This window comes from Schistocerca gregaria, chromosome 2 (genome assembly GCF_023897955.1).
Source record: "Schistocerca gregaria isolate iqSchGreg1 chromosome 2, iqSchGreg1.2, whole genome shotgun sequence".
Classification (NCBI taxonomy): Eukaryota; Metazoa; Arthropoda; class Insecta; order Orthoptera; family Acrididae; genus Schistocerca; species Schistocerca gregaria.
In genome coordinates, this window is record NC_064921.1 from 991,905,178 (window position 1) to 991,932,728 (window position 27,551).

Sequence of the window (27,551 nt, forward strand, 5' to 3'; positions counted from 1 at the left end):
ACCACTTAGATACATCACCAGTGCAACAACTAAAGCGATTATTGATCTTTAGTACAAATGGTACAATGCGACGGGAAAGTTCTGCCAAAGAATAAAAAATTTAGTTTTTGAAGTATGAGCAAGTAAGTTGTAGAGTATAATTTTGCTGATGTACAAATATGAAACGTGTAATAAGAAGCTATTTGAATATAAGAATCAAACCATTAAGAGTTGTGTTAAACATATTTTGCTTTAATTTTGAAGAAACCTTCTGAAATGATGAAAATTATTGTTATTATTAATATAATTTTGAGATTATAATTTAAAAATTGTGTTATGTAAATTTTATAAAATATTAACGACATATAACTTTTACCTTCGAAGTAAAGACTGATACACAGTGCAGATGTTTTCATACGTGATACCTCAGCCGGCCGCTGTTCTAGTCGCAGTCGGGCACAAATTGTCAACCTTCACCAATGATTTATTTCAATGCATTTAGGCGGCTGAGGTCCTGATGTCTCTTAATACTGTATTATTTTAATTTTTGGAATTAAAAAGGGAAGAAAAGATTAGAGTTTAACGTCCCGTCGACAACGAGATCACTAGAGACGGAGCAGCAGCTCTGATGGTGTCAAGGATGGGGAAGGAAATCGGCCGTGCCCTTGGAAGGGAACCATCCCGGCATTTACATTAAGCGATTTAAGGAAATCACGGATAACCTAAATCTGGATGGCCGGACATAGATTTGACCCGTCGTCCTCCAGTGTGCTAATCATTTCGCCATCTCGCTCGGTCTGTTTTTTTTTTTTTTAAATACTGACGATAGAAGGATGAGGTTAGAAGTTCCAGCTTTAATTTGCTGTTGTATGCTGGAGTAACCCGTTAAACACGCCCGCGCTTGCATTGTTTCTGGCAACTTAGGTGAGAGGGTACCACGCCTGTCGAGCAAGCTTCCGGTAGAGAATTTCAACATTTTGAGAAGCGAAGCAGCCTAGCGAGCGTGAGCATTAAAGCGTCTTGCGGGATCCGAGCCCCCCCCCCCATCCACCTGCCAGCTGCGGCAGAGGCGTGGGCGGCGCCGGCTGCCTGGAGCTGGAGTCCAGCGCGCAGACCAGCGCCTTTATGTAACACCACTTCTCGCCTTTCCTCGGGCGCCGCTTTCCACGGATGGATTCCGGTCGCACAAAACAAACTTTCATGTTCCGCGTACGTCCGAAGTCGCGAGGCGCCCGTAAACTTGATACGGCTCCGAGAAAGTCGTCCCGGCTCAACGGCGGACACGCAACTGTTTTCGAGGAGCCCCTGCGTCATTTGCGTAACAGACATCGCCCGTACTTTTGTCAACGGCACTCTTACAGCGTGTGGACGAATCGACTGTAGCTAAAAAGTAGCCGTTACGGACTGCTTACTTGCATTCGGTAACAGATGCTGGCGGCGGACTACGTTCTTCCCCTCCGGCCGCGACGCAAATACTCGGTCCGCCCCCTCCGGGTTTCAGAGGCAGCAGCCGCTTTCACCGTCTTGTGTCTATCGCATGGTATTCGGCCAAGTGAAATTGAAAGTTTGGTGCTGCGGTACACAACAACTGATCACCGTTACGTTAAACCCTTGGCGCTTGACTGGCGGGGCAGCCCCGACCGCGTAAATATCGCAACAGGCTCACAAGTCGGACGTCGCCGGCACAACCTTCAATTCGCAGCAACTCGTATGTCGCGGCTCTCATCACCTTGTACCGAAGCGTTCTGACACCTATCGGCAAGCGATATAACTACAAGGAAACGCATTTGTCGAAAGAATACCGCTATTGTTTTGTTTTCACGTTTCTGGTCCACTGCGAAGGCGGTGTTCGAAACCAAACTGACAAATGGCAAATTTAAGTGATAATCCTAAAAAGGTACTGTAGATGTTGTTTCCAGGGCTCTCGGGGGTCCAGCCGGATGCGATCGTTGATATCCCACGATATTTCGGCGAATAACCTTTCCGCCATCATCAGATGGTTCTGATGAAGTGGTCAGTCCGCTCATTGTCAGTGTTATTTATGTGCGTCAGTTGGGCTTCGATTCCCTGCGCCGACGGTGCGATTGCTGCCGCACTGACAATGAGCACACACACCATCCCATCAGAACCACCTGATGATGGAGGAAAGGTTACTCGCCGAAATATCGTGGGACTTCAACGATCGCATCCGCGTGGACACCCGAGAGCCCTGGAAACAACACATACGCCGGGAAAGCTTCCGATCACTTAACAGTATTGTAGATACTGGATGAAACAGTGAGTGATATGAGTGATTTGAGCGATGACAACAGAAACAAAACAGTGACAGTAGTAAATAGCTTTATTCTGTACTGTCTGGATGCTACTTCCAACCAGGAATACTATTTCAGCCACAAGAGGTACAGAGTGGCATTTCTAAAAGTTCTAGTTGGAAATGTACCGAACACAAATGGGAGAAAGGGGGGATGAAGACGTACTTTCGAGGACAGAAGAGAGACTACCAAAGCAGCCCCACTTCATCTATTCCAGTGAAAAGAGTAAGGAGAGTGCTGTTTGCAGTAACAGAAGGTAAAAGGTGGGAGAAGGGAGACTGCTTACCGTCCTGGTGAATACTTCCAAAAGTACTACACATTGAAGCAATAGGCCTAAATCACGAAGTACATGAAATGAAAGACAAAACATGAGATGTTCAGTGTTGCAATATATGTGTAATTTGTTTTGTCGTTTAGTTTATAGTTACTCTTGGCATAATTTGATTACACGTAATTCAGATTATTTTCACTGCAACAATTACGACTGCAATGGCAGAGCAAGGTGCAAACAAATCGAGTGGAAAGGCTTCAGTCAGTATAGACTTTCGTATCAAGTTACGTAGTAATATTTAAAATTTGACGCAAAAATTAACGAACTGACATTCTGATGAAAAGCGCTGTTGGGTTGGGTTGTTTTGTGGGAGGAGATCAGACAGCGAGGTCATCGGACTCATCGTATTCGGGAAGGATGGGGAAGGAAGTCGGCCGTGCCGTTTCAAATGAACCATCCTGGCGTTTGCCTGCAGCGATTTAGGGAAATCACGGAAAACCTAAATCAGGATGGCCGAATGTGGGATTGAACCGAGGTCCTCCCGAAAATCGAGTCCAGTGTGCTAACCACTGCGCCAGCTCGCTCGGTTAAACACTGTATTCTTGGTGTGGCTGACCAAATTTCTTTTTCGGTTATCTATTACTTCCTTTATTATCAAGTCAAATCTGCAATACGTAAAAATATGCATGTGTAACTCAAAATGGTTCAAATGGCTCTGAGCACTATGGGACTTAACTTCTGAGGTCATCAGTCCCCTAGAACGCAGAACTAATCAAACCTAACTAACCTAAGGACATCACACACATCCATGCCCGAGGCAGGATTAGAACCTGCGACCGTAGCGGTCGCTCGGTTCCAGACTGTAGCGCCTAGAACTGCTCGGCCACCACGGCCGGCCATGTGTAACTACAGCTGTTGCATTTAACGCGAAATTGAGGAAAAATTTCTGGCATGAGAGTTCCTTGCGTTTAGCGCACACGAAACGATGCTGAAAATTCGCGCACAATTTCACGTGAGGTCGACGGAGAACCTGTCGTAGACATTTGTAGGGACTCTAAACAATAAAGTTGATTTCAGGCGAATGCTCACACAAAATTCTTTAACGGCTACATCGATTTATAGTGACTAGTCATTTTCAGTATCCCATAAATACCGCTTGGCATATGGCTGCCTCTGGACACGCTACAAGTGTTTCCGTGATGCTGCTGCTAGAGGCCTCTGAAGCAGCCGTCGGCCAAGAAGTATTTATGGGATACTGAACAAAGCTGTAATTAGTCAGTCGAAATCGGTTCAGCCGTTGAAGAGTAAATTTTATTGTTTAAAGAAATGTACTTGTTGACGGGCGGTGTAAGGTGTCTTGTCACGGTCCGCGCGACTCCTCCGTCAGAAATTCGAGTCCTCCCTCGGGCATGGGTGAGTGTGTTGACCTTCACCTAACTTAGTTTAAGTTAGGTTAAGTAGTGTGTAAGATTAGGGACTGATGACCTGAACAGTTTGGTCCCATAAGATCTAACCACAAATTTTTTGTACTTCTTGATGCTCTGTCGGTAAAACGATAAATGTGAGTAAATTCCCAGATACTGCTTCAAAAATAAAACACCTGTTTGGATTTTGGATGAGGGTGTAACTAGAAATTTAAAGTACTTTCCCATACATGTCTTCCTGTTTCTGCACTTCTTTCGCTGCATAAAATACTGTCTCAGTTGGCCATTTGATCTGCTTTCATGAATCAGTCCCAAAAAATGAAACTACAGCTCCTGTGCTCAAGCTATGGTCAGATCGTTGCTAGAATTTACCGTGTGCAGTAAGGAGACAGACACGTATGCCAGAGAACGGTTGTTCATATCTCCGTCCCGCCGTACAGATTTATGTCTTTCGTGATTTCCGTGAACCGCTGAAGGTGAAGCGCAATCCGAGCTTGTGTTACGTCTCTAACGGTTTTGTCGTCAACGGGATGTTAAAATCTGACCTTTCTTTTCCTTTTTGGAACACCTTTTCAAAATAGAGGACATTGTACGTCACTGACGTCGTCGCTGACGATGCGACATTAAACAACAACTCAGTGTACTTAACGTTTTCTTATGCCGTTGGCTGATGAAATGGTTAGTGGTGAAGTGGAGCAAGCCGGCCGCTGTGGCCGAGCGGTTCTAGGCGCTTCAGTCAGGAACCACGCTACTGCTGCGGTCGCAGGTTAGAATCCTGGGTCGGTCATGGATGTGTGTGATGTCCTTAGGTTAGTTAGGTTTAATTAGTTCTAAGTCTCGGGGAGTGATGAACTCAGATGTTAAGTCCCATAGTACTTAGATCCATTTGAACCATTTGAAGACGAGCAAATCCGAAAACGCAGATACCTTTCGCGACTTTTGGAACAAAAACCAAGACACTCTGCAGACTTGCGACAGGTTCGCTTACCCAAATTTGTCCGATCCTTCAGGTTATCACCGTACGTTATACAGTTTATTAGAGAGGTCTCCGAAAGCGGAATAGCGGTCTGAGACGCTCTCACTTCTTGTCAGCGAATTGTGTGAAGTCTCATCCGCACTTTTAATTGCTTTATTCCACTTTGTCTGGATAGATATGACGTCACTATAAAAACCCTGGAAGGCGAGCACGATGATGTACTGTCCTCTGTTCCCGCCAGTTAATATTGTAACACATTACGACTACTTCAGATCACATGTGAAACACTAGTCTTCAGATGTAAATCGGCTCTGATGTGAAGAGCAATGCTACGCAAATACAAGTTCATAACGAAAAACTGGCTGTAATGGCCGGTCGAAAACAATCGTATTAACAGATGGAGCATAAACTCCATTGTACCAGAATGTGGACAGAAATTGGTTGTGGTCCTACCGAAAGAATCTTCTTCCCTTTGGCTTTACAGGTGAAACCACTAACATCACGTACCACTAGCGAGTCGGAATATTGATGTAGCGGTATTTCCTCTAGCTAGTGGAGATGCTCAATCCGTTCCCCGAAAATTCTGTAGCTGATCAACTGTGGCCAGTTATTTTGCCGTGTCATTTGTCACTTAATAAAGGATCATGTGCCACGTTGTCAGTTGCGGCTCCGTCGATTTCCATAACATATCAAATTCAGTCATCTTTTCAGCTGGATTTATGAATCTAAGAGAACTCAACAGGTCAAATCAATAAATTCGAGTCCATCCTTGGAATGAAATGTCCACGGTTGAAGTCACTTGTACTTATGTTAAGACACTCATAATTTTTGTCGGACACCTCTGAGAGGCTACAGAAACTTGTGATGCTACATATACAGAGTAACCTGCGGTATGCAATACCGCAATTATTTCAGGGGTGACAATGTCAACTGACGAGGCTAGTTGATTTGCTTCCCGCGTATGACGTTTGCTAGTGTCGAAGCCGCCTTCCTTCCCGTTGATGTAAACACTGTTCTAACCATTGTTGATGTAGTGTTACAAATAAAAGTACAGTGAGAGGTGACAAATTCGTCAGATCAGTCATAGAAATTGGAAGCATATAGAGTACATCGAGAGGATCACTAGAAGAAGTATAATGTCTTCCACTATTTAGTGAAACAGAATAATTTTCGAGTAATTGCTACATTTTGCAAAAAGGATAAAACCGCTGAATTCTAACGCTCTGAAAACACTTGTTGTCCTTAGCTGGCGCTGTCATTGCTGTGGGCTTGTAGAGATATAACGTATATTTCGTGGTAATGGTGACGAATTTCGACTTGCCAAAAAAACTTTCGCTCATGTAGTTGCAGCAACAGATGTCTTAGAAGAGAAAAGAACAGCCTAGGACATACTCCTGACTTTTCTACCTTTCAGCATTTCACATTAGATTCTGAAAGTAGTTTGGTATATTACCCAAAGAAGACTTTACGATGAGCGGAAAAACGCTCATTGTCTTCGACAGCCTGAGCTGATATCTGGCTTAAGGTGACTGTGTCCATCATTTTAGTAATCTACAGCTGGTTAGTAATACGTTTTGACACTACTCTGTTACCTGTTAAAGACATTCCGTGAGGATGTGTTCAGAGTTATTTGTCTGCATTGCTGGATCATCGGAGTTCATAATTTCCAGTTTGGATCAGCCACAAATATTTTCAAACACTCCCTACGTAGAAGAGACATGGAGGTGGTATAACTCTACTATAAAAGATTGTAATTCCGAAGAAACAAAATACTAGAGGTGTTTTTGAACAAATTAACTGATGTTTTCCACAAGAGCAAACGAGTAATTTTGGTCTTAATTTTCTGTCAGAGTTCGAATAATTTCGACCATCTGGGGCCTTTTCAACTGACAATGACACCTACCTACCAAGGTCATCGGCAGTATAACTCAAAGAGATAATAAAACATAGAGCAATAAACACCTGTTATTGTAAGACATTCATTCTATCGGTTGCAAATTTGGCTATTTCGGTGAATACGAAAAGAAAATTTTGGAAACACTTTTTACATTTCCTCTAGTTACGTTTTCCATTTCCGATGTCGAATAAACTTGAAACATTAGTTGGTAACAGTCTCCAAAGCAAATGTTTTTCGATGGAGACGGCAGGTTCATAATTGCCCTCCAAGCTGCATGTAAGTAGAAGCGTTTACATCTAAAGGTCTAAAGTTCCCTATATTTTAAGTATGATATCGTACAACCGTCTGATGCAGGACTGAATTCCTTAGTGACGATACCACCTTTTGATTATTTTTTTTTTACGGGAATTAGCTGTGCTGCAACTTGCATTTTAGACATCGTTATCGCGATACGAGAATTTTTTGCCAATACTATTGTTCTGTCTGTCTTATAAAAAACCAAACAATGAGCCACTTGGCTAGAGTTATTTACCGCCAGTAGTGGGCAGTGGAAGTCAAGGAGCGCCACTTTCACAATCGGTACTTGCAGCAAGAGAAAATACCCACCACAACCGGTGCAGCTGCCGCCATTTTGTACACGTATCGTGCAAAGACAAATTTTGAAACAAAAGAGTACATAATATAATGCACTACTTTTCAGTTGACTATACACTATTATCTGGACTCTATTTTTAGATCAACTGATGCAATTAATTATGTGATTACTGACACCTTTAATAGAAGATGCTAGTAACATATGTTGTGAGGGATGGACGCACGTACATTTCCGTGAACCTTGAACCAAGTACTTGTTTTATGGTGAAGTAGAGAACGAAATGAAGTGATGCATAGCTAGAGAGCAGGTGGCTGTTAGAAATACTTAAAATTACAGCATATTTTCAAGCAAAAGCTAATCCTCCACTTTGGCTGAACTATGAAAGTGACAGAAGTGACAGTTACAGAAGGGAACTTTTGCAAATGATCTGTTCGTTTCTTGTGCATGCATTGAAGTCTCCATGTTCCTGAGGTAAGTTGAAACTTCGAGTTACTTGAAATACCATGAAATTCTATTGTGTTAGTGTGATAGACATATTTAAGAAGCTCCTTTTTATGGACGTTATTTTGATGCACACAATAAAGCTGCAGAATTATTTAAAGCAGTAAAGTATGTTGTGAGGGATGGACGCATGTACATTTCGGTGAACCACGAACCTAGTACTTGTTTTATGGTGAAATGGAGAACGAAATGAAGTGATGCATAGCTAGAGAGCAGGTGGCTGTTAGAAATACTTAAAACTACAGTATATTTTCAATCAAGAGCTAATCCTCCACTTTGGCTGAACTATGAAAGTGAACAAAGACAGTTACAGAAGGAAATTGCAAATGATCTGTTCGTTTCTTGTGCATGCATTGAAGTCTCCACGCACCTGAGGTAAGCTGAAACTTGACAGTTACATGAAATACCATGAAATTCTATTGTGTTAGCGTAATAGCCATATTTAAGAAGCGTCTTTCTATTGACGTTATTTTGAGGCACACAATAAAGCTGCAGAATTATTTAAAGCCTAAAGTATGTTCTCCAGTTGTACTTGAAAAATCTTCAGTAGTGAGTATAGAAACATATGTTGTGAGGGATCGATGTGTGCGTAGTTACGTCATAGAACACACCTATAAAACATTGTTAGCATCGTATAAATGAGTTTCACAGTGTTGTTTTTCAGTTGGAAGAAGAAAAAATGACAGAATACAAGAGCAATGATGGTAACAGTCTCGCGCGAGGGACATCATTAATAACAAAAGAAATATGTAACAGAGGAGTTAGTAATTAGATGAATGAAAGTGGATGCACGAAAGAAAAAAAAAGAAGACAGCGCGTTGGTTGTTGACGGTGCGCTTCTTACCTGAGTGAACAAGCAGGACGAGCAGTAAAGAGGCGCTGTACACAATCCGCGCCATTCTCGCGCGTGGACACTGACTGGTAGTGACGTTGCGAGCGCCTACCAGCGCCTTTTATACGCGGCCTACATCCTCTACGGAGTCGGCCGTCTATCGGGGACAAACCCCTCTCTGTTCGCGACCCCTCATTGGCGGAGAAACCGCTCCAGCGCTCTGACGTCGCCTGCCTCCCATCATGGCCGCCGGCCGAAGAAGGCGCAGCGGGCGGTCCTACCTCCGAGTCTGTTGTCGTCGCTCTTTCCTCTCGCTCCTCCCTCGCGTTTACTGTCCTATCCGCATCTCCTCCCTCACTTCCTTTTGGACCGCACGTCGGCGACCGCCTGCTGAGATTTTGTCAAAAGTACGAGGATGGGTCCCCCATCAATTCACTTTCATCGGAGAATATGATCAGGAATTCTTGCCGTTACATATCTTCAGAGTCGACTGAGATTAGTTACACTGACACTCCACGTAACGTGTATGAGTGGAGCAGATGGTCGAGTGTATTACATAAACGATCGGATTACGCTTCCGCTGCTGGTTAGGATCCCCGCAGATGACCTTGTCAAGGCGCTGTGGCCAACGAGAACGGCCGAAGCGGGGAGGACAACACTCAAAGGGAAAGCGACGTTCACTGGAGCTCCAATGACTCGTTTATCATTACCGGCACAGCAGATGCGCCCACGAATACCAGAGAGTGGCGCCCGTCTCTAAAGTAATGCAAAGGCACAAGATGTGCTGTATAAATGGCAGTTTCCTCTCTTCATTACAGTTTCCGCTATTACGACGCAATATCTAGGCATAAGCGAGTGCATTAGATGATATATATCAATCATAACAGTCAAAAAAATACCTCTAATAACGATCAGGTGAAACGTGCAATGTCAAAAGTATCTAAGGACAAATAACTGTAGTCAACATTTAAATGAAATCGCAGTTTCAGAGAATAATTCGTCTCAACAGCATTAATAATGTTAATCTCGTTGAAACCTCATTACATTAAAACTGACATAATATTCCATAGCCGGCCGAGCGATTCTAGGCGCTACAGTCTGGAACCTCGCGACCGCTACGGTCGCAGGTTCGAATCCTGCCTCGGACATGGATGTGTGTGATGTCCTTAGGTTAGTTAGGTTTAAGTAGTTCTAAGCTCTAGGGACTGATGACCTTAGAAGTTAAGTCCCATAGTGCTCAGAGCCAATTGAAACAATATTCCATAACCCGACAAATTCTCTCTTGTGCCAACGTCGCCTACACTAAAGTTTTACCACTCCCTCAAAATCCTCGAAGGCCTCGCTCTCCGACTCGCCTTCAATATCTATCTGCCCCCCCCACCCCCCACCACCCCCACCCCCACCCCCACACACACCAGGGTTCTGTATGAACTCTTCTATACCGAGTACCTTACGATTTCCAGTAGGGGAGGGTCGTGAAGCATGAACCACCTACCGTTTTCTGACTTTACTGTTGTAACTGCGGTGGGTAATCGGAATATGAAGATACTATTTTCTCAAAACACATTGTAAAGATTTTGTGTTTTATTTATAGTACTTCATTACAATGAAAGTAAAACAGCTACGATTACAAGGCATGTCTTTCCTGTGATAATATCGACTGTTAATGATGTAGTGCAGTGATTCTTATTCAATAATAATAGAACATATAAACATGAGAACGTATTGTTACTATTTCAGCTCAGCTCACTAATGTTTAGCTCACTGTTTTACACAGATCGCAAATAAAATACAAAATATTCTCCTGGTCCACAAATTAAATATGTGTCGAGCGTCTGCACTTGCAACAAAGTACCCAAACACACAATGCACTTTCAGTCTCTTCTGTCGAGCCATTATTTCCAGTAAATTCCAGTTTTCTTAGCTATTTTGTAAATGGCTTTTATGCCCACTCTTTGCGTGTTTATTTTATTTTGCTACACCCGCAAATTTGACACCAGCCATCCTACACTTTCAGACTTGGTCATTAACGCTCTTACTCTACCACCCTTGTGGCATCACATCCCCGCAAACTTGCACTTACTCATTCCCCACATCATGTCCCAACGGAACGTTAATCGCCTTCACCTACCAGATCCTGAAATTCCCCCAGAGACCTATCCATCCCTTCAGCTTTAACACAATACTACTCTTCCTCTCCACGACAGGGCTCCAGCTCGTCCGTTCCTTCCACTTTATTTCCTCTCTTTCCAAACACTTGGCTCGGAGTCATCCCCCACGTCTTCCATCCGACCATTTTCAAAACACTCTCTCTATTTCCAACAACCCTTGTCAACTACTGCGCATTTCCTACCATTTAAATAAAGAGAAGTGCCCGTTTTACAAGTACTATCGTGAATTGACTACATTTTATAAAAGACAACCATATTTCAGTTATATTTATTCGTTGTAACAAAGCCTGTTTCAGTAACCTTAAAAACATACGCATATTTTACACTTTTAATATTTGGCAACTATGTTTGTATACTTTTTACTGCTCTCGCTTGAAGAGCGGCAATGTACTGCTGCGAGCCCACGTCACCCTCAAGGGTGAGAGAATAAAATAAGAATAAAGAAAAGAGTCTAACACGTTTCAGATGGCAACATTCAACCTTCAGACACTTCATCACAAGAATTAGAGTACCTAAACAAGCAAACAAGAAAACTCAGTTTACAAAAAATTCTAAGCTTTCCAGACTAAGTAGTCTTCGTTGCCTTCCCTTGGCAGTTGCCTTGCCGTCATCCCCTTTGAGATCACACAATACGTTGATCTGTGAGGTGGCGTAAAATAATAGGTCTTGTCACGGCTTCCAGTAGCTTGTTAAGATTGACACTACAAGCTCGTATGTTACGTATGCTTATATCAAGAGCAACGCATCGTGAGGCATCAAGGAATTGTCGTAACTTTGGTGATGGAAGGAAGGGTGTCGAGTAAAAATTGTAGGGGGAGATAAATACAGCAGCAGGTCAGAAAAGGAAGCAGATAGAGAAGGTTGTGCATAGATTAACAGGGTTACACAGGATAGACTAGCATTGAGAGCTGCATCAAACCAGTCTTCGGACTAAAAAACAATAACAACAAAAGCGAACATATAGTTTACCTCTGCACGATTTCCTATTAAAAAAATTAGAAGCATTAGCAATAAGAGGGGTAACTAATGACTGGTTTCGATCATACCTAACAGATGGGGTACAAAGAGTAGAGATAACACATACTTCAAACATTTAGTAAAACACTTATCACAACCAAAATACATTAATATAGGGGTTGTGAAAGGTAGCATATTAGGACCAGTACTGTTCCTGATATAAATCAATGACTTTCCCAGTAGTGTTACTCATGGTGAAGAAATCCTCTTCGTTGATGACCGCAATATTATAGTCACTGAGAAAACAAGAGAACTCCTTGCAGAGAAAATAAATGAAGCTCTCAAGGAAGTTTACAATTGGTCAATAAGCAATAAAGTGACATTGAACATTAAGAAAACAATGCCATAAATTTCAGTTTGAAGAGGAAAAATGACAATGTTAAATTAAATGTAGATAGCACCTCTATATACCGTGTAACAAATGCAATATTTCTAGGAATGAATATATATATTCTGAGTTGAAGTGGTGTGAACACACAAAGGTACTTGCAAACAGAATGTCATCAGCATGTTATGCCCTTAGAATCCTATCATCAGTGTGTAACATGCAGTGTCTTTTAGTTTCATATTATTCACATGTACACTCAATTCTTGGCTATGTCATTCTTTTTTGGGGAACAAATGCACAAAGCATGAACACTATATTCAAACTCCAGAAAAGAGCCATAAGAATAATAACCAAAAATACTTGTCGAGCTCATTGTAAAGATCTGTTAAGAACACTGGGGATTTTAACTGGTCTATGTGAATACATTTACCAGTCAGTTGTACACATCAAAAATAACATTAGTAATTAGTGCACAAACAGCTGTGCCCATGACCATGCAACAAGAGATAGACTCAACTTGCATTTACCAAGAAAAAATAAAGATAAAACTCAAAACGGCATTTTCTACCAAGGAATAAAACAATACAATAAATTACCAAAATAGATTAAAGAAATTGGAAAAATACACTTATTTAGAAAGGCAGCTAAAAAGTATCTGTCATGCGATACATTTTATACATTGAAAGATTACTTAGCTAAAACAGAGTAGAGGTTGATGAAAAATGTTATACAAATAAATAATAATATTAATAATAATAATGATTATAAAATATCAAACATTCCACGTAACATATTCACTTTATGTTTTTTTCCTTCTTTTTTTTCTTTCAAGAAATACTTATCCCCAAGCTATGCATAGCACAATACTATCACCTCTTCCTCATTTCTGAGCTCAAAATCTCACTCATTATGGACGGATGCCGACTTAGATTTCCAGGACAGCAAATAGGAAGTTGCGGTACAGAAAATGGCCCAGAGATCACCAGTGTGTGTGTGTGTGTGTGTGTGTGTGTGTGTGTGTGTGTGTGTGTGTGTGTGGTGAGTGAAGTGTTATGAAACAATGAGTGTATATGTGCAGTGACTGATAGTGAGATATGAGTGAACAATGTGGCATTACATTATTTAATAAGTTATTTGTAAAACAAGTATTGAATACCAGGAGTAAATCTAATGATTGTCTCTAACTGGAAATCTGTAAATATATGTGTATACGAATTATAATAAATTATATTAAATTGATCTGAATTTGTAAATACTTCGACATGTTCTATATCCTTGTAGAAAGAGATCTACGGATGATTAAAGCTACTACTACTACTACTAATATTTAAACAGTCTATTAATATCGTGTCTACCAAATTCCAAATACCTACATTTCTAAATATTTTTTGTAGATGTATCTTTCTCGCGTACTTAGGGAACGCTTGTCATCGTGCTTGACCCACCACCTCTTAGCTGCCACCTCAGGAATTGAGTGGTCAGAGGAGCTGAATGCATTTCGAGGGTCTCGTGTTCGATTCCCTGCCGGGTCGGAGATTTTCTCTGCCGGGTTGGCTTCGATTTCCTGTTCGGTCGGAGATTTTCTCTGCCGGGGGCTGCGTGTTGCGTTGGCTTCAACATCCGGAGTGGCGTCTACTAAAAAGACTTGCACCAGGAGAACGGTCTACCTGGCCGGAGGCCGTAGCCACCTAAAGCTCAACACTAACCATTTTTCAACCAACACTCATGAACCATGATACACCACCCATAATCAATGACTCATTGGTACCATTACGTTCATGTTCATGTCCTCTGTCAGTTCTGAAATTTTAAGTATTTCTGTAAATGTACATTGACGAGCCAAAACATTATCACTACCTGCTTAACAGCGTGTTGCTTGACCTTTATAACGCAGTACAGTAACGATTCTGCGTTGCATGCATCCGAAGAGTCCATGGTGGTTTTCGAAGATATGTGAAACCAGATGTCTACGCACAGGTCACGCAATTCCGTAAATTACGGGCCGCTTCTTTGTGCTCCCGCAACCGGCGCCTCAAATCATTTCAGATGTTTTCCATTGGGCTCAGATCAGGCGTATTTGGTGTCCAGGACATCGGCGTGAGTTCCTATCACGCTCAAGAAATTACTATAACAACTTGTGACACACACAGCTATCGTGCTGGAAGATGTGAGCGAGTGCGGCGAAGACATCAAACATAAAGGATGCAGTCGGCCCGCATGTAGTCCACAACTGTTATATGGTGCCTTTGATTAGTACTACTGATCAAATGGAAGCCGAGATGAACGTTCTCCGTAGCATGAAAGTACTTCCACCGTTACGAGTTTCGTGTCACGTGCAGCTGTTCGCCTGGATGACGCCATATCCGGAACTGGCTCTGTGTAACAGGGTACTGATTCATCCGTCCAGGCGCCACTTTTACATTCATCCACGATGTCAACGTGCGAACTTGTAAGGATCGTCTGCTGCTCCACGCTCAGCAGTGTGTCCTGAACGGTGTTCTCCTGTATGCTTGGGGCTGCGATAACGCGGCTGTCTTTCGTCATGCCTGCCACAGACCTCCGTTTATCCTGCGTTACAGAGCGTGCAAGTCTACAGCCTCAACATTCTGTGATGACGCATCGAAATTGAACCCCCTGACGCCTACTCGTGATTTCATCGTCCTTCAGTCACGTTCCAAAGATGCTCATGACAGTAGCACGCTAACAGCTAACTAGCTGCGCCGCTTCCGAGATGCTTGTTCCCAGGAACATTTGATTTGATTTGATCAAATGCTCATTTAGAAACGTGCTGCGTTGCACTTAATAATAGCTCGTTCATTTTACAGCTCTTCATGTAGATTACAAAACATATTCCATATTACACACAGCAATTATTGTTTGCAGAAATTACAGTGGAAGTAATAATAAATTAAAAATACATTGGAAATTGAAAGGAAGAAAAACACAAAAATATTCAGATTTTAAGAAAATATGTTTAGAGACGATAGGAAAGACTGGATAGAAAGAGGGACAGAAATGTTACCTTTGTCTGAGCCAGCCTGGTCTGAAGACCTCGGAACTATTTCCAGTCTTGCAGACCCGCTTCGCTACATTTTAATTTACAAATTAATATTTCTAAACACTATTTACAAAAACACTATAACTATTATGTACACTGTGGCAAGCGCATTAGTGTATGAGTGTTATTAAATAACCGTTAGTACCTATATTGTGTGTCTTGAATTTTGCCTATTATGTTGCTTATATACTAAGCGTTCAGTTACAAGTGTTACATCCCTGCAGAGGTATAATAACCGCGGAATGGATATGCCTCCCGTTTAAGAGATTCTGGTCATACATAAAACACACCAGTGGCAAGACGCAGTCAATATCTTTACTCCGCGATAAAACGGTCAAGTCACTGATGACAGCAGTGTTATTAAACACGGTTTTCCGAAACTCCTTCACCAAAGAAAACTAAATAAATATTCCTGAATTCCAATCAAGAACAAGTGCGAAGATGAGAAATATAGAAGTAGATATCCTCGGTGTCGCAAAGCAGCTTAAATCACGTAATAAAGGCAAGGCTTCCGATCCAGATTGTATACCAGTCAGGTTTCTCTCAGAGTATGCTGATACAATAGTTCGATATTTAGCAAATATATACAACCGCTCGCTCACAGAAAGATCCGTGCATACAGATTGCAAAACTGTTCATGTCACACCAATACTCAAAAAGAGAAGTAGGAGTAATCCGTTTAATTACAGGCCCATATCACTAACGTCGATTTGCAGTAGCGATTTGGAACATATACTGTATTTGAACATTATGAAGTACCTCAAAGATAACGATTTATTGACACATAGCACGGAGTCAGAAAATACCGTTCGTGCGAAATACAACTAGCTCTTTATGCTCATGAAGTAATGAGTGCTATCGACAGGGGATGTCAAATGGATTCCATATTTTTTGATTTCCAGAAGGCTTTCGACACCGTTCCTCACAAGCGTCTTCTAACCAAGCCGAGTGCCTATGGAATATCGCCTCAGTTGTGCAACTAGATTCGTGATTTCCTGTCAGAAAGGTCACAGTTCGTAGTAACAGACGAAAAGTGATCGAGTAAAACAGAAGTAATATCCGGCGTTCCCCAGGGAAGTGTTATAGGCCCTCTATTGTTCCTTATCTATATTAACGACATAGGAGTCAATCTAAGTAGCCGTCTTAGATTGTTTTCAGATGATGCTGTCATTTACCGTCTTGTAAAGTCATCACATGACCAAAACTAATTACAAAATGATTTAGATAAGATATCTGCATGGTGCAAAAAGTAGCAATTGACCCTGAATAAAGAAAAGTGTGAAGTTATTCACATGAGTACTAAAAGAAATCCACTAAATTTCGATTACGCGGTAAGTCACACAAATCTGAAGGTTCTACATTGAACTAAATGCTTAGGGATTACAATTACAAATAACCTAAATTGGAACGATCACATACATAATGTTGTGGGTAGAGCAAACCAAAGACTGCGATTCATTGGCAGAACACTTAGGAGGTGCAACAGGTCTACTAAAGAGACTGCTTACACCACGCTTGTCCGCCCTATTCTGGAGCGTTGCTGTGCGGTGTGGGATCCCCATCAGGTGGAACTGATGGATGACACCGAAAAAGTACAAAGAAGGGCAGGTCGTTTTGCATTATCGCGAAACAGGGGAGATAGTGTCACAGACATGACACGTGAACTGGAATGGCAATCATTAAAAAAAAGGCGTTTTTCGTTGCGACGGGATCTTCTCATGAAATTTCAATCAACGGTATTCACCTCGGATTGCGAAAACATTCTGTAGGCAACCACCTACATAGGGAGAGATGATCATCACGATAAAATAATAGAAATCAGGGCTCGCATAGAACCATTTAAGTGTTCATTTTTCCCGCGCGCCGTTAGAGAGTGGAACGGTAAAGAGACAGCTTTAAGGTGGTTCACTGAACCCTCTGCCAAGCACTTTACTGTGGATAGCAGAGTAATCATGTAGATGTAGATGTAGATACTTGAGCTAGATCAGGTTTACAGGGTTGATTGCATTACACTGTTTATTCTAATACAGTTTAATTATTCTAGATGTTGTGTAAGGTTGTCTGCAGTACGAGTTGGTGAAACTGTTCGCTGTTTGAGTGAGTGCGTGTTTCGGTACTGCTGTCTGTGTCGATGTACGAATTGTAAATGCTGTCCTACTTGCTTCGTGTGTGTTGCAGTGTTCTGTTAAGCGCCCGTGTCTGCCTGTATTCGGCAAGTAATGTCCTTGAGACATCATCAGCAACTTTACTTATTATCTCCCACTCGTCTTTGCCTCTTATTGCCCGTATCGTGTCATTGTTGTACTGCATTGGTGTCTGGTGTGTTGTTCTGTGTAGGTGATAGTACAAAAGTATGCCATCTGGGATCCATGTTCCCCACATATACAAGTAGCATTGGCTGCAGCCTACGCTGCCTAAGTGGGCAGGGTAAGGGAAGTGGCCTGTCAGAAAGTGAACCATACCCCAGCTGGGATTGATATGGCTCAGACATTCCCTGATGTCTGGGAAGAAATGATATACCCTACGGCTCTCATCGCATAACTCCCATCCCTTTGCGGGGTATCAAACCGCCATTTAACGAGGAACAGGTCAATAACAATCTGCCCTTTGTTAAAATCAGTTATGGCCACCGGCGCCAACCTTGTGTGAATGCTCCGAAAAGCTAATCATTTGCCTATCACAGCATCTTCTTCCTTGTCGGTTTGCGGTCCATGTAGTCGCCAAAATAATTTCTCATTCGTCTCGGCTCCACTTATTCACTCTCGTCACCATGTCATGTGACCGAATCGTCACCAGGCGACATTCGATCTCGCAACATTTTGGCTTGTTAGTGTACAAGGTGTCCCAGAAATGTTGCGGCAGCCTTCGATGGGCTGTGGAGGGTCTTTTGAAGAAGAAACGATGCTACGGAGTGTTGAAATCATACGTGCCGGCGCCTGTCACCAGGCCAAACCTGGAGCAGTGCTGATAGACCGTAGGTGGAACGTCTCGCAATGTTTGATTGCCACTGTCTCTAGTGGAGGAGATGAGGCATCTGCTGCGTAGGAAGCCCTTGCCTCCTATGAATGCGATACTCTGTTTCTCGGTGGATGACAGCTTCGGACACGGGTTTCCATCCGCAGTTATTTATCTCCTGTAAGCCTCTAAAACATCCATTTTTTCGGTATACAGGAGAAAAATACACTACTGCCCACTAAAATTGCTACACCAAGAAGAAATGCAGATGATAAACGGGCATTCATTGGACAAATATATTATACTAGAACTGAAATGTGATTACAGTTTCACGCAGTTTGGGTGCATAGATGCTGAGAAATCTATACCCAGAACAACCAACTCTGGCCGTAATAACGGCCTTTATACGCATGGGCATTGAGTCAAACAGAGATTGGATGTCGTGTACAGGTACAGCTGCTCACGCAGCTTCATGACGATACCACAGTTCATCAAAAGTAGTGACTGGCGTATTGTGACGAGTCGGTTGCTCGGCTACCATTGAGCAGAAGTTTTCAGTTGGTGAGAGGTCTACAGAATGTACTGGCCAGTGCAGCAGTCGAACATTTCGTGTATCCAGAAAGGCCCGTACAGGACCTGCAACATGCGGTCGTGCATTATCCTGCTGAAATGTAGGGTTTCGCAGGGATCGAATGAAGGGTAGAGCCACGGGTTGTAACACATATGAAATGTAACGTCCACTGTCCAAAGTGCCGTCAATGCGAACAAGAGGTGACCGAGACGTGTAACCATTGGCACCCCATACCAGCACGCCGGGTGATACGCCAGTATGTCGATGACGAAAACACGCCTCCAATGTGCGTTCACTGCGATGTCGCCAAACACGGATGCGACCATCATGATGCTGTAAACAGGACCTGGATTCATCCGAAAATATGACTTTTTGCCTTTCACGCGCCCAGGTTCGTCGCTGAGTACACTATCGCAGGCTCTCCTGACTGTGATACTGCGTCGGGGGTAACCGCAGCCATGGTCTCCGAGCTGATAGTCCATGCTGCTGCAAATGTCGTCGAACTGTTCGTGCAGATGGTTGTTGTCTTGCAGACGTCCCCATCTGTTGACTCAGGGATCGAGAGGTGGCTGCACGATCCGTTACAGCCATGCGGATAAGATGCCTGTGATCTCGACTGCTATTGATTGGAGGCAGTTGGGATCCAGCACGGCGTTCCGTATTACCCTCCTCAAACGACCGATTCCATATTCTGTTAACAGTCATTTGATCTCGACCAAAGCGAGCAGCAATATCGGCATACGATAAACCGCAATCGCGATAGGCTACAATCCGACCTTTAACGTTTCACCAGGCAACGCCGGTCAACTGCTGGTTGTGTATGAGAAATTGGTTGGAAACTTTCCTCATGTCAGCACGCTGTAGATGTCGCCACCGGCGCCAACCTTGTGTGAATGCTCCGAAAAGCTAATCATTTGCCTATCACAGCATCTTCTTCCTTGTCGGTTAAATTTCGCGTCTGTAGCACATCATCTTCGTGGTGCAGCAATTCTAACTGCAGATGGGCACCTGTGTTCGAATCGCTCATGCACCAAGACAGCAGAGTATCGCTTTCATAGGAGGCAAGGCCTAGCTCCATCTTCTCCACTGGAGATTGTGGCAATCAGTCGCGATCAGTGAATAACAAACAACGTTGCGAGACGTTCCGCTTGCGTTCCGTCACCGTACAGTCCTACGTTTGCTGCCGAGGGGGTGGCCTACTGGCAGGCGCCAGCACCTGTAACTCCGGCGCCGTGTAGCGTCCTTGGATGACGTCTCTGGACACGGCTTCCTGCACTCGATCTGTTCCTCGCGACGCCCCCTGCAACCCCTCGAAGTTTGCCGCAACATTTCTGGGACGCCCAGCAAAATTATTGACACTTTGACCCGTAGACGTCTGTGAATATCTACCAGTATTTTTTAATTTTCAGTTTTTTGTTGTTGTAAAACTGCTTTCTTTTTGTACTTAAAGAGAATGTGTCTAGCACAGCTGTCAATGCAAACGTTCATTCGCAATCCACAAAAGCAGTGTGTTTGACAAATAGAAGTTGGCCACTATTTTCAGGCTTAAGTCAGTTTTCCTGGAAATTATTTGAAACAAAATTTGTCAGAATTGGACATTGGAAATAATCTCAGCAACAAAGTACATATAGCCACCCTACGTCAGCAACATAAATGTAGCCTATTGGACAGGGCTCTCTTGAAACGATTGGAACACAAACAAAAATGAAATTTTATGAACAACCAGCTTAGCGTCCGCTGCCTCGTTAGACGGGATGGACTGCACAGACTTTTTTTGTTTTTCTTTAATCAAATTTTGATGATGTTAACAAACTGCAAAATCTTCTAAACTTTTCAGGGTAATTAGGGCCATAGAAGCATGCTCTTCTCCGAAGGTACTTCTGACTAAAACACAGCGTTAGCGGTACGATTGCAGAAGGGTCAGAAAACTGAATAGTGAGTATCATAGCAGGAAATAGCATTAAAACGTTTGACGAGGACGCATTCAGTGTCACAGACAATGGAGAGAATGAGGAACACCAGAATGCGGCTATGAAAGTGGAAGAGAATGTGGAGAAGGTAGCAGGTGTTGATACAAGCAAAGAACAACTGCAAAACAGTGGCTGTAGCTCTTCTGGAAATGCAGAAGCTAAATGTGACGCCAAATCTTGGACCGTAGAAGGCACCAAGCTGGATAAACCACGTGGGAAATGGATGCAGTTATGAATCCCCACATCCGCTGCTGCTGGCTTCAAAATGATCATTGCGAACAGTACCTTGTTCAAACCAGATAAGGCAATAAGTGAAGAAGCTGCGGAATGAATGCAAGCTCCTGTCTCAAATAAAAAAAAAGAACACCTCCACCCCGCTCCCTTCCCCCCCCGCACACACACACACACACACACACACACACGAAAAGGGGAAGAAGGACGGTGTAGTCGTGCCAAACTCTGTGTTGCATCTCACAGAATTCCGCGAGCTTATACAAACGGCTTGTTAGCAAAACGTGTCCTGGGCAGATGACCCACCGGATAAAGCCTAACATCTACTAATGATAAGACGCTGGCTGACAGAGGCTGTACAGTTAACTGTGTTACAGAAAGAAGTGCTAAACTTATTTTGAAGCAAACTGCAACTGGAACACGAAATTTACTTTCTGATTGACAAATCACTTCATACATGAATTTCGATAGAGTAATTACGATTCTAACGCTCAATATCTCAGGTATTATCAACTCGTCCAAATGGGAAGCTTTCGATGAATTCGTAAAAACTAATGATCTCGATGTCGCATTTCTCCAGGGAGTGGTATGTCGCGACATTTCCCTAACAGCCGCACACAGTATGTACAGTAATGTGGGAGTAAACGGACGCGATTCTGCAATCTTAACAAAGGGAGGTCTTGAGATGAGTCAACTTGAATTACATCCAGACGACCGAGTGATAAAAGAAGTCATCGGTGACATGACTCTTGTAAACGTGTATGCTCCTTCCGGATCGAAACTGAAAGGGATTCGACAGCCATTTTTCCGGGAAACTCTTGCCTATTATTTAAGAAACTCCCATAATGGGGAGCGAATTTACAATAATTACCGTCTATATCAAGGGTAACGCTTCAATCTGTAAGCCCTTACGAGATGCAACTACTGCTATCAGCTCAAAAGACAGGCGAATAGCTTAACATCCAGACGACCCATAATAGCTATGTAAGCTCAAACGCAGCATCCCGACAGGAAAGGTTATATGTTTCGGAAAATACCGACGTAGACGGATATGGAGTCATATCACTCAGCAGGATTGATCACCACGCAGTTTTGATCAAAGTGAAAAGATTCCCGAGACCAATCCAGTATGGTAAGAGCTGCCAGAAACTAAACACTGTCGGCTTTGCTGACAAACATGTTGAAGAAAACTCCAGGACTGAATTCTCCAGCTGGAAAAGAAAGAAGTGATTTTATAGAAGTCACATTGAATGGTGGAAGAAGTTATCGAAACCAGGTATTACAAATTTTTTTTTTTTGAAAAATGCTTCGCATCAGTTACACAGTTGAAACTTCCCCTTCGAAAATTAAGAATGACAGTGCTGGAAAAACTCTTACGTTATTTGATTTTCAAGCATCTGAGCAAAACTCAACGTACTCAGACAGATTTATTTTTACTTATTCTGATCATCACTAAACTGACACAATATTTTTTCGCAACGCAATCTGACTTTCAATAATCCCTACAAAAGAATGGCCCTGACTAACAATAATCTAAACCTTTCATGAATCACTTACCTCACAAAAATCTTCGTCACTCGATCTACTACAATACAGCGAGCGCCAATACTGCCAGCTAAATAAAAGATTTTAACTACTGAAGGCACTAATTACTGATAAGCATAGTTAGCGAATGAAAGATTTTGATAGAACAACAAACAATGTATTTACCTTAATAGCGTTCAAAAGTCACAATATATACAGGGTGGTTCATTGATAGTGACCAGGCCAAATATCTCACGAAATAAGCATCAACGAAAAAACTACAAAGAACGAAACTCGTCTAGCCTGAAGGGGGAAGCGGGGGAAACCAGATGGCGCCATGGTTGGCCTGCTGGATGGCTCTGCATTAGGTCAAACGGATATCAACGGCTTTTTTAAAACAGTAACCCCGATTTTTTATTATATATTCGTGTAGTACGTAAAGAAATATGAATGTTTTAGTTGTACCACTTTTTTCGAAAGTAATAAAAAATGGGGGTTCCTATTTTAAAAAATGTAGTTGACATCTGTTTGACCTATGGCAGGGCCATCTAGCGGGCCAATCATAGCGCCATTTGGTTTCCCCCTTCAAGCTAGAAAGTTTCGTTCTTTGTAGTTTTTTGTTTGATGGTTATATCGTGAGATATTTGGCCTGGTCACGATCAGTGGACCACCCTGTATATAATTTTGTGACATACAATTAAACAAATTTCCTTTTCCTGACGGATACACGTCCAGATCGTCCGCTTAAAACTCTGGCATCTCTCTCCCCACATCCACCACTGCTTGCTGTTCAAATCCAACTGCCCAACACTATAATAGCGAATATCCCAACAATGCCAACCAGCTACAGATTGCACACAGCAGAGTCAGTGATTTTCATACAGAGCGAAACGTGGCGTTACCAATATAAAAAGCTAAACAGCCTACTTACATAGCCCCCATGCTCTCCACAACAAATTTTGCCAGAAATTCGTTGATGGAACGTGTGATGGAAGACGATTTGAAAACGTGATCAAAAACTTGCCAAGAAATAGAAGCCCAGGCGTTGATGGAATCCCATGCGAATTTTACAAAAAATATTGGCATATCATATGTACTGAATTTTTGTAAAAATATAACATCGGAAACAGGACGCTGTACACAGCTAAAGCTCCAGTAATAATATTACTTGAGCCGAAACACTCAACGGTGAGCACAATACCGGATTACCGTCCATTTAGATCACTCTGCACAGACTACAAGATAATAGCAAAAAATTCTCGCAGTGGAAATGTAGAGAGTACTGATAGGGGACATTATTAGGTAGACATGTAGCGTGCCTGGAAGAAACATCCACAAATCACGTGAAGGGTTACCTCAGGGAATGACTTCCAGTGCACAGATCTGTGAGACAAAGACCCTTAGAGCGTAGACTATATAGCCGTATTGAAGGTAAACAGATTAGAAACAGCAGCCTTACTGTCAATGCGTGTGCAGATGACTCAACCGCAAGAGTGAAAAATAGCACTGAAGTGATACGCACGAAGCATATTTTGGTAACTTACCGGTTGGCGTGTGGAGCAGCTATTAACGTCAGGTTCAAAAATGGTTCAAATGGCTCTGAGCACTATGGGACTTAACATCTGAGGTCATAAGTCCCCTATAACTTAGAACTACTTAAACCTACCTAACCTAAGGACATCACACAAATTTATGCCCGAGGCAGGATTGGAACCTGCGACCGTAGCAGTCGCACGGCTCCAGAGTGAAGCGCCTGGAACCGATCGGCCACACCGGTCTGCATTAACGCAAGGAAAAGCAAACTCCTCTGGTTAACGAATCGCATACATCTCGGCCCTCATCCCCTTCTGGAATGTGAGAGAATAAAAGTACTAGGCTTGCGCTTTAGAAAAATAAACCGCGAGTCCCTAACCGAAAACGCAAAAGATCTTGTATGGGAAGCCTTGATAACGCTTCCAGTAAAAATAACATAAAATTTCGTGTCGAGTGGTTTAGCTTCTATGCCTGGCACTGAAAACCGAATTTGCTACCACAATAAAAACACACAAACACACATAGGGTGTTTCCTATGGAGTGGAATGCTCTTCCATCTGGCCAGAGAACAGTTAACGCTCTCATTGAAGGACGGGGATGGCAGGGCTTGGTTGACTTCGAATCCAAATCGAGAGTACCGTTGCTGAAAAGCATGCTTCCTATACTTACAGGCCCTCTTATAGGGCACAACTCTTCAAGGAAGCATGGAGAATATCTGGAGAACGTGAGCTACACAGACCAATGCTAAGGGATATTTCCAGCTCTATCAGAGATTTAAAGGAGGTTGTGGAGAAAATGGAAACGGGCAGAAATCACAGTACCAAGAGTAGCACAGAAATTTTTTTTTATCAGATAAACGACACACGCCGCACATTCGGTGAAAGATACTAGATGTGCGCTGGAATATTACAGAGAAAAATCTCTCTGACCAATGTATAGCATCGAACGTCCGCTCTGACGCTTACATCTTCGTCAACAATCTTTTAGCCACCGCCGAGCAACCCACCTAGAACAGAACCCATACTGTCAATATTGCCACATAAGAGACACTGCCATAAACATAATGGTTGATTTCTCGAAAACCATAGACTTTTGGAAATTGACAAAACAGTCATGTGCAAATGTGCTAAATGAGCAATCACAAGACCTATCGAACAGAGAGATGATTTACTTAGACATTCGAACCTTTCCGTGGACGAAAGTGAGAAAGTTAAATTGATTAATTTGTAATTACATAGCGTATGTAATAAGACAGAATGAAACAATAAGCATAGGTTTCCAAGAACATGAACGAAAAGAAAGAAGATATATGAAACTGTGATCAAAATACAAACCATACATATCTGCCGCCATATAGCACCATGAACAAAGACAACTATCAATGACCAATCTTGGGAAAATTTGAGTAAAACATTACGGTGCTGTTCACTGGCCAGTCCGGTCACCAGTGAATTTCTTCGGTGCACATATGAAGAACAAAGTCTGTTGGACCGCGTTCGACATTTGGGTGGACTTGGTTCCCAAACATTCTTACGCACTGCAGCTTCGGCTAATCTCATGGGATGCTGGATATTTTACGATCTCAATAAGTCCTAGAACAACTGCTGTCGTCATCGCGATCAGCAGTTTGAAAAACAGCTGTGCTCGGAGGCTAATAAAAAATTCTGCAAGAAGAAATTAATGTCATCTTGAGGTTTGCCTATAAATAGATTTTTTGGATGTGGAGCAAAACACAAGTTTTCTTTTTATTTTTATTTCGCAGACATGTTTCGCTGAAGTTTCACCATCATCAGTGGATTTTTATTATCTTTCTATAAAACAGGAAGAGTGCTCTTTACTACTTGTCCACATACAAATTTGAGTTTTTAAGACAGTATTTACATATTTAAAAAGCAGACAAAATTTTGTATATATGCCTTGTTACCACATTTTGTATATTTCCTGAATTTTATGTTGTTTACTGCAGAGGTGTATCTGCCATTTTGTGTGTGAATGTGAGTGTATTTATGTAAATAGCTGAGTGTTTGTGTGTACTTTGTGTGTGGGGGGGGGGGGGGAGTGGGGGAGAAGGGGTATCAGGGTGTCTATGGGCTGATGTTGTCTGATAGTTCCTTGAGGGCAGAGAATTTTGTAATCATTTATTGCTTGATTTTCTTCAGTAAGCCGGCAGCGGTGGTCTCGCGGTTCTAGGCGCGCAGTCCGGAACCGTGCGACTGCTACGGTTGCAGGTTCGAATCCTGCCTCGGGCATGGATGTGTGTGATGTCCTTAGGTTAGTTAGGTTTAAGTACTTCTAAGTTCTAGGGGACTAACGACCACAGCAGTTGAGTCCCATAGTGCTCAGAGCCCTTTGAACCATATGAACCATTCTTCAGTAATGGCTTTTTTCACTTGATAATTTTCTTCAATTATTAGCTTTTGTGTGGGGCTGTTGCTGCAATTGAAAATTTTCAAGTCGGCGTTGATGTTAGGCTGTGTTCCATGTCTATAAGGTGTCCAATAAATGTAGAACGACAGCTGTTAGTTTTTAATGCTCTTCGGTATCCTGTGTCTATGAATGTTGGAGTCCCAGTGTGGTCGTGTTGTCGGCAGAAAGCAATTAATGAATCTCATTAAGAGAGGCGGGCATAGCCATAGAGAGGGGAAGGCTTCGTGAAATGAGGCTGTGGTCTGCTTCGTGCGTTTGTGGGCTGAGCCAGTGCCTAACCTGACTGAGGTCAGGGGACTCCATGCCACTATCCCCAGAGAATACATGAGTATGATAACTTTTGCCTGTTGTGCATTAACTGCCAGGTCTATATACAGCAGCCCCACCTGGCCAGCATTCGCAAGTCGGCTGCTTTCGCTCCAAAATTTTGGTCATCCAGTTAGACTGAGTTAACCCACCACCGTGCTTAGTCCAAAAAGTCTGATCAATAGAAGAGAGAGTGTGCCGGTGCCAAACTAATGTTAGTTAATCTGCGTTTTGTACGACGAGAGTGGGAAGATTTGCTACATTTTTAGCTGAAATTAGCAATATTCTTGTCCATCGCATTGATAATAGTATTGATCCGTCTCCTCCATGTAGAGTTTTTCCTGGAGGAAAAAGTAACTCTGTGGTGTCACCGCCAGACACCACACTTGCTAGGTGGTAGCCTTTAAATCGGCCGCGGTCCGGTAGTATACGTTGGACCCGCGTGTCGCCACTATCAGTGATTGCAGAACGAGCACCGCCACACGGCAGGTCTAGAGAGACTTCCTAGCAGTCGCCCAGTTGTACAGCCGACTTTGCTAGCAATGGTTCACTGACTAAATACGCTCTCATTGCCGAGACGATAGTTAACATAGCCTTCAGCTGCGTTATTTGCTACGACCTAGCAAGGCGCCATTATCAGTTACTATTGATATTGTCAATCATGTCCCGTCAA

At 42.7% G+C, this 27,551-nt stretch overlaps 1 protein-coding gene across 1 annotated transcript in view; it reads right to left on the bottom strand.

Moving 5' to 3' along the window:
* The window catches only part of LOC126335495 (chitin deacetylase 1), a 67,707-nt gene extending 58,666 nt beyond the window's left edge, over positions 1–9,041 (bottom strand). Inside the window, exon 1 of the mRNA XM_049998830.1 lies at positions 8,800–9,041. Within this exon, the coding sequence (XP_049854787.1) occupies positions 8,800–8,854 (55 nt within the window). The 5' untranslated portion in view covers positions 8,855–9,041. The remainder of the gene's footprint in view (positions 1–8,799) is intronic.
* Positions 9,042–27,551: the final 18,510 nt, after the last annotated feature.